Below are 8,723 nucleotides of genomic sequence, written 5' to 3' on the forward strand. Positions count from 1 at the left end.
GAATGATAAATACCATACTTTTGGATTTACTATTTATTATGAGGTAACTAAACCTAAAAAAAGGAAGGAAGAAAAACTAAAAAAATATTTAAAAAATGGGAAAAAAACAAAAAAAAAACACAAGAATGTTTGAATAACATTTGAATTCGTTTTCCAACATACAACATAGTAAAACGAATGTTATGCTAGACGAACACAAAATTTACGTACTATGCTTGTAATAATATGGATATTGACATTCACTTATTCTATAAATTAGTGTAAGTGTGTATCACGATGTTTTATTTCAAATTTTAATTATGTACGATTATGCCTTCATAGATTGAGGAATCATCTATGATTATCACATTCAGGATAGGTTTCTCTCTTCTTCTTCTTCTTCCATCTTCTTCGATTATCACATTTAGAGTCAGGACAAGTTTCTAGCTTCTTTTCTTTCTTCTTCTTCTTTGTTGTCGTCTCATATATTCTTCTTTCTTCCTTCTTTTGGCTTCTTTTTCACTAAAATCTTTTTTCTTTCTTTTGCTTTTTGTTGGGGTTTTACTTACATTTTTTTTTATAAATACGCATTATACCTATTTTTTCAAGTGTATGTTAAATACCGTATTGGACAAATGTACAAGATATTTGATTGAATAACATTGAGGTATAGTACGTACTATACAAATCATAAGGTACTATACGTATTTAAACGTTAAATACAGGTACGTAAACAACCATGATCCAAGGTGTCTGATCATGCATGATTACCATGTTAATGAGCAAATATGAAGATAAATTATATGATTATGATGCCTCATCTTTATAGAATAAAAGAATTAGACATAATGTCAATGATTCACCTTGATGAAATAAAGGGAGTTCCCACACTGTGGGCCAAAAGAAAATAACGTTTTCCGTGAGAGTTAGGTCAGAAAAGTAATGTTGTAGAGTTTTATCATAAAAATAACTTGTAATTGGTAAACAAATTCGTAAATGGAAAATAAAAAGGATCAAATAAGATGTGATGTGAGAACTTGTAGTTCATGAAAAAAGAATGGCTTATGAATTATTGAAAATCTTATATGATCCAACATCAATGGAGATAAATCTGATGGCCCCAATGGAACCCATTATAGCTACGCATGAGTAGACGAAAATAATGGAGGTATTTAACCCCCAAGTTAGTAGCATTTTTGGCCTCTTAACCACCAAGTAGGCAATAGATGGTATCACAAAATCAAGGGGAGTAAACCCAATGGCTCCACACAAGGCCACAAAGTCACCAAAGAAAGGCATTGCACATGCAATCAATGTTATTAACACTATGTAGATACTTGTTATTATTAATCGATTCATAATGTTTTGAATATTTAATGGTCCCTTCTTCTCATCAATGAACTTTGACTCGATATTAGCATATGTTGGTCTACAATATATCTGGCATTAAAAAGACCCAATGAAAATAAAATGTTAAAAGGATCCATATGAGAGCAATATGTGTAGTGCAAATTTAGTTTATTTTGTATGTGTATGAATTACCCATATACACCATATTATGTGCATATTCCACGCACATATATTCTAAGATTATTTATTTATTTATTTATGTGTGTGTGTTTGTTTATTGTGATAAGACAATAACATTATTCCAAAAGGTTAACACTGTATCTATTATTCATATAATTTTAACACCTATGGTAATTAGTTTCAAGAGATGGTTTTGCACCATGTTGATTTTACCTGGTAGCAACCGGCAATTTGTACTATTGCAAAGGCATTACTTAAAAGTAGAGCCCAATTTGGTTTGCTAAAGGAGCTCAAAAGGTATGGATTCACACTTGATCCAAATGCCCAATATCCAACACATGCAAGTGACCAATATGTAAATATGATAGTGACATAAGCTCCGGAGATGCCCTTATACATGTTCATCTTTCTTGGTTCCTTTAGTGTGCTCTGCGAAAGAATCCATTGAAACATTTAATGAGCAAGTTCATTACAAATGTATATGGAGAGTATTACATATTGCCCTTTTGTACTTGAAAAGTAGACAGAGCCACATAATGCTAGCCAACATTGTGATTAGAACTTAGAAAAACTAATCAAAATGGGATTAGGAACAACCACAACAAAACTATGGTATGACACAACCACAAGTAGCAATCAATCACAATGCTAAGAAGCGTAATTAGCCCTGATCACAATGCAGAATTTGTATTCCTCTTAATCACTCAGAGTAAGATGGAATGGAGTCTATATTGACTTGTTTTTGCCGAATATCCATCCATACTTTGATAATTACCGAATCACATTCCTTTTTCGGCTTGATAATTGGGTGGAAATACATGAAGTTCTTGCAAGATTACTAAATTAAATGTCAATTCGCATAATTTCCATGCATTCTACATGATTATATATTGCAATCAAACTAATTAGTTGGCTCATTTAAGAGATTTGTTCTTCATTATGCTTAGTAGAAATTAATTATGCATTAATGGGCCTGTAAATTACTAATTATAGCTAGTAATTACTGACATAATAGTGCCTAATTGTTGTCACAAATTTAGTATCATAACTTATGTTTGCATTTTAGCAATGAGAGAGAGAGAGAGAGAGAGAGAGAGAGAGAGAGAGAGAGAGAGAGAGAGAGAGAATTACTTGTATCTCTGGCAACATGGCATCTCCAAATGAGAAAGCAATTGTTCCTAATGCAGAAAGAACTCCGAACACTTTGGATGATGTGGTTCCATGAAGATTGTAGTCAATAGTTGCGCGATCAAGTTTCAAACCTATACATGATTTGTTCGATTAAGTTAGCCCATGATATCCAAATGTTTGGAACCCTTAATAAACCATTAGCTCGAAATCATACATAACATGGGAGTGTACATATGGAAGTTGTTATTCAGGAATGAAGACCTAAGCTATCACCATGAATTCACCATTACATGGTGACAACAAAGTCTAACACGTAAAACTATCAACAATAGTATGACAATTTGATCATTACCATCATATATTGATAAAAATATTGCGGTTATGGTGAAGCCAATAGTGCAAAAAGTACAAATACAATTGAACCATCGAAGAGAGTGGATTGTTGGGAGTTGAGAAAGCCCCAGTTCAAATAGTCCAAATATTATAATAAATTCCTGAAGATTCATGTTGTTGCCTTCATGGTACACCTTATATATTTCCTACACAAGAAACTCAAATTTAGCATTTATAATCCATGGTATCTGGAGATGGACAATGTGTCATGTTGAGAATTTGGTAATTAAGCCAAATTCACAATCAAACACAAAAACTTCTTCCAATAATGATGAAATTGAGGCCTAGAGAAATTACTAGACCACTCTGAGGTCATTTCTCTATAAACTTCTTCCAATATTTGTGCAAATCCGATATTAGAGTCATATTCAAAATAGATTCAATATGTGCACACCATGTTACATGTATGAGTAGAAACATACAACATATGGATTTCAGTGCATAATATCGATGCCTCAAGCTAACCACGTACCACAATTGCATAAGTTTATTATTGTGCATCATGACAACATATATACAAGTTAGTAGTGACACCCAAAACATTATTACCTATCTATAATCCATGCTTATGCCATTTTATTTTTATTTTTTTATCCGTGCATATGCGAATCAAGTTGCACAATAATTGGTCTCACTTTCATGCTAGTTGCTGCCGCGATTTGAATTGCAATGTTGTTCCCTATGGAAGCTACCTGCTGAAAAAAAATCACGGCATAGTAGCCACGCTTTCCTGCAAAGAAAAGAAATAACAAAATGGTCGATATTAGATAATGAGCAAGACATAGGGAACTATTGTTACTAGACCATGTAGAGGTTGGCCCATGTATTATTGTCAAACATTCATTAGACAAACATTGTATATGACATATGTCATGGCTAACTATTTCCAAGTTGTCACCTCAAAAATGTTGGAAAATAGATACTCTTTCTAAGAAACCCTAAAAACAAAAGAAAACAATGCTGTAGATGAGCCGTCGTACTTTGGATATTTGGAAGCACATTATCTTTTAATAACTCCACATCATTGCCTTCCCTCTTTCACAAAATAGGTTTTTTCATTGCTTGCATATTGCTACCAAAAAATGGATTGGTTTAACTTAAGTTTCTTTAGACTAACTAGCGTATTTTGATGCCGTTAAACGTGACATCACATAATGTTAGTAGATGGGTAATCTCAAGCTTCATACTTTGGTGATGGGATCCTCTGGAGAAAGAAAAAGGGATATTTATGTGGCTATAAAAGATTTGGTGACCTAAATGATATTGCATGTGAAATTCATTACAATGCTTTGTTAGTGGTCATGAAATTTAAGCCTTTCCACAAGTGCCAAGAAGAGAATTTGGTAATTTTGGTAGGTTTTTACTAGCTTGTTTTTTATGCATATAATTAAAATGGGGACAATTGCATTTTTGGACATGTCTAAACTTGATTATCAACGATCTTTTTACTTCACTTTCCCGTTGACTAAAAGATGATATAAGTTCCCTTACCATTATTAAAGACTATAATTCTTGGACGTACTTGACCAACTATTTTTTGGTGTATTCAAAGCAACTGTAATTTATCGGATTGATCCTTAAGTTATGAGTCCTTTAGGAGGTATTTTGTGATGATTATATAGCACAATAATTCTACTTTGTAATTTGCTCCCCCACACTCCATAAGCGTTGGCACAAAAGCTCTTTTCAAAACACTACTTGTGCCCATTTGGACGAGAGCTATGATAGGAATCCTTTTCTTATGAACACTTTTTATTCTTTCAAAATTAATTGTGAAATTCAACCAAGGAGGTACGGTTCCCATCGTCGAGGAAATTAGTGGAGCTTAGTCGTCTTGTGGTATTGATTGTTTATTTTTCTAAATTGTAGCATATTTATTTATAATCCAAATCACACGAATGAGTGAGGGATGCCTCCTTTATAAACATTAAAAAACCTTAAATTTCTATGAATAAATAAACATAATCACATGCTATAAATTGTCAACCCTATATATAAAACATTATCCACGATCATTATCATAAAATGCATGTGGTCACATTGAAGAAGACGGAAAATGAATTATGAAATTGGAACATGGTGAGGTTTTGTTTGGAGCTCTCTAAATTCCTTCCACCATGTAATGTCATGAAGAAAATTCATCATCATTTTCATAAAGAAATAAGGCAAACCATGCAAAGATTTTGATTCTAATCGTGCACTTGCACATGTAATCATGCTCAAAGACAACAACATCGATAACATATTTATAGATCATCACAGTATGTTTGTACCATGTACAAACTCTCTTTTTGTATAGACCATGTTCTTTAGCATTCCAAATACACACACACACACACACACACACACACACACTCTCTCTCTCTCTCTCTCTCTCTCTCTCTCTCTCTCTCAAATAATATATCTATCTTTCGTCTTCCGTTTATTTCTTTCCAGTAAGCACATTACTTATTGTTAAGTTATTTATATAAAAATATCTTGCCCTAGTGGTAAGTTGTTGTTAAACTACCAACTTAGCTACAACTCTCTCTCTCTTACCATAACAAAAACAAAATTGATTTGATTCCAACACCCGCATACCATAGCAACTACGAGATCACCTTAGGTTCTAATAGTTGGGCTTGGTGGTTTACAATTTAGTATCAAAGTTTTACCCTTCCCATGGGGTAGCCTATCCCATCTCATACATCACTATCTGTCTGTCATGAGTCGTGAATGCAAATGTTGATTCTTTTTTCCAAAATTATAATACTATTCAGACCATTTCAAAGAGATTATGAGGTTAACATAAACAAAGATATTTTTTGAAGATGGGATCTACAAAGCAAAAGACTTTTTTGTGTCAAGACTAAAGAGCATATCTACAAAGCCAAAGACATTTTATGTCAAGATTAAAGAGCATATCTACAAAGTCACATTGAATATTCTTCTAATTCTATACACTTCAATTGACTCTATTTTACAGAAATGATACCGATGTAAATAAAGATCATTGCCTTTTATTTTGAGGTGGGTTCTAACTTCAAAGTTAAAAAGAATTAGTTTGTACAAACTTCATATGCGTCCAATAAAAGTTTAGCCAAATAGGTTGGGAAATTTCCCAATATGTGGTTTTCTAAATTGAACATACCATTGCACAACCCAAATGTTTAGAACTTTTACCTTCCATTAATGAGAACCAATGAAAGGTCATTATCAATGCTAATGCAAACAATGGAAGGTCATTGGTAATGTGTATGCTATTGCAAGTGTAAGTACCACCTTACAAATCACATATTTTGTCATTACTATGGTATGACATTCATCATTAGCCTTTTTAGTGTTCACAAACTAGTAGTGAAGAAAAAGATTGTTCATACTTAATGATTGATGTTGACCATTAGACAAATCTTAACTTTTCTTTGATCAACATTACCTTTATTGGTATCTTGACTATTAGAATGAGTTTGATATCTTGCTTGATGGATAAGTTAATCCAATTGAAAACTTATCTAAACATTGAGAATTTGTGGACTAAAATCGAAAGGTATCTTTGCATTGCTTGACAACTCTATGGTAACACCCATCTTTTGTTATCGATGCCTTTCTTTAATGCTATTCTTTTCTTTAAGAGTAAATTGTTGAAGGGTGTTTATGACAAATACAAAGGAATTGCGGGGAACTTGAGAAAACATTGTATGATTGATGATTAACAGAGTGATTAACCCCAATGCTCAAGTCCACACCAACCAATTTTATGTTGCAAACATATGAAGCACACCATCATGTGTATACATTTGAATGTTAATATTTTTTGACGATGTAAAGCTTATGGTCTATAGGTAAAGATTTGTAGGGACAATTCAGTAGATTCAAATTCACATTACCAAAACCTTATTTTGAATCCCTCTTTCATTTGAAGGACTATATAATCATTATCACTACCTACATAAACACACACAAACACACACACACACACACATACATACATACATACATACATACATACATACATACACACTCACACTCACACACACTCATATGCACATAAACATACATACACACACATACACAAAGAAAGAATGAGAAGAAGATAAAGTAGTACCGAAGATGCTCAAGGCGAGATGCCGATAAGTTGGATGATCCAAGCCATCCCAAGCCCAAAGAGAAGCTAAGAGGATGCTATTATACCATGTCACCAAGGTGCCAACAACCAACATAAGACACCCTACAGAGAGAACCCAACCAAGAAACACATGGCATCATCAGCACACGTGATCAAGATAAACGAATTTGGAAAACCGAAAACATTTAGGAACATTTGAGTATATGTGCAGAGATTGAGTGAGTGAGTAGTGTTGGTGGATGTTAAGGAATTGTATCAATGAATGCTTCTTCAATAGAATGAGAAAGGGGGAGTGTATAGTTAAGAGATGGGTTAAGTAAGTAAGTAAGTAAGTAAGAGCGACCTGTGGTCCATCCGAGGGAGGCGAGAGCAAAGGGGAGGGGAGAATAAGCAGCAGGTGTGGCGATGGTGGTGGCTATGTGGAAGGCAGCATGTGCCCATTTCCCTCCTCTGCTCTCTGTCTTCAACTCCAACCCCATCTCCATCTCTGTCTCCCTCTCTATTTCTGCCTCTCCAGACTTCACACACATTTATACATACATACATACCTACATATGTATATGTATACATATAAAGAGAGAGAGAGAGAGAGAGAATTAATTTTGTTCTTTGAGTTTTGGGGGAAGGGGGATTTGAACCATTGACTTTTGGTAGTGTGTTTTGGTTGGTTTCACACCGGGAATGGATGAGTCAACATTCCCTGGCCTCTCCCAATCTCTCTCTTTGGGCACATGTATCCCCACGATGACCCTCACTCGCATGTTCAATTCATCTGCCTACCTTGTTTCTGAACTCAACTCATCCTAGACACAAAAACAAACCGAGTCATTGATATGTGTTCCTTTGCAATCTCGTTGGCCCATCACTTACAACTTGCCTATTCAGGTTTTAGAATGCTCTGTAGGTTAGCACTTTCAAATAGTTGTTTGTGTTGTGTGTGGTGAATGCTCCCTACGTTAGTGCTTCCAGATAGGTGGTGTTTGTGTGTGATGAATGCTCCCAAGGTTAGCGCTTCCATATATGTGTGTCTTGTTTGTCTTTGATGAATTCTCCTTATGTAAGTGCTTTCATATGTGTGTATTGTTTGCTTGTGATGAATGCTCCCTAGGTAAGTGCTTCCGGATGGGATCACTTGGACTCTTTCATTCCTTTCTCTCTCTTTTTGTTTGGTTTTGAAACTGTCACACCTTTATCCATTAATCTCTGCCTAAATACCCCATGTGCTACATGTCTCCTTGAGTCTCTTTGTATCCGTTCCAATCCATTCAGTACAAAAGATTTTCTTTTTGTAAGGTACGCCCGCGATTACTTTGTGTAAATCCACAACGAAGAGATGTCAAATCTGATTCTAACCCGAATGCTTTAATGCACTCCTGATGTGGAAAATAGTCTAAGAGGGTACAAAAATCATCGAGACAACAGTCTAGATAACCTCCTTGTCAACCAACAAACTAACAAACTATTAATGGAATTAGATGCAATGTGTACACATAATAGGTATCAATCAAACCCCAAGACACCACCAAGAGTCTTATTTCTACATCAATTAACAAACTTTTAATTCAATTGATCTTCATCATTGCAT

The 8,723-nt window shown here is 34.4% G+C and overlaps 1 protein-coding gene across 1 annotated transcript; it reads right to left on the reverse strand.

Annotated features, from left to right (window-relative positions):
* Nucleotides 1–1,009: 1,009 nt before the first annotated feature.
* LOC147869683 (GABA transporter 1-like) lies at nt 1,010–7,651 on the reverse strand. Its single transcript, XM_087331924.1, has 7 exons — nt 7,482–7,651; nt 7,118–7,240; nt 3,669–3,763; nt 2,993–3,179; nt 2,641–2,771; nt 1,723–1,938; nt 1,010–1,419 (listed from the first exon to the last, which is right to left on the reverse strand). The coding sequence occupies exons 1-7, from the start codon at nt 7,621–7,623 to the stop codon at nt 1,042–1,044; spliced, it is 1,272 nt and encodes a 423-aa protein (XP_087188050.1). The 5' UTR covers nt 7,624–7,651; the 3' UTR covers nt 1,010–1,041.
* Between the last annotated feature and the right edge of the window lie 1,072 nt (nt 7,652–8,723).

The sequence above is a fragment of the Azolla caroliniana genome, unplaced genomic scaffold (assembly GCF_043228905.1).
Source record: "Azolla caroliniana isolate FFs.n. ecotype wild unplaced genomic scaffold, voAzoCaro1.0.p SCAF_1, whole genome shotgun sequence".
NCBI classification, from domain to species: domain Eukaryota; kingdom Viridiplantae; phylum Streptophyta; class Polypodiopsida; order Salviniales; family Salviniaceae; genus Azolla; species Azolla caroliniana.

What these genes read in the sequence shown, in the direction of transcription:
- LOC147869683 (XM_087331924.1), bottom strand. Translation starts at nt 7,623, where the DNA reads ATGGAGATGGGGTTGGAGTTGAAGACAGAGAGCAGAGGAGGGAAATGG. An exon ending in CGGCAGCAACTAGCATGAAA is followed by an intron (nt 3,180 to 3,668) that starts GTGAGACCAATT and finishes TTTCTTGTGTAG; the next exon opens with GAAATATATAAGGTGTACCA. An exon ending in AAATTGCCGGTTGCTACCAG is followed by an intron (nt 1,420 to 1,722) that starts GTAAAATCAACA and finishes TTTTAATGCCAG; the next exon opens with ATATATTGTAGACCAACATA.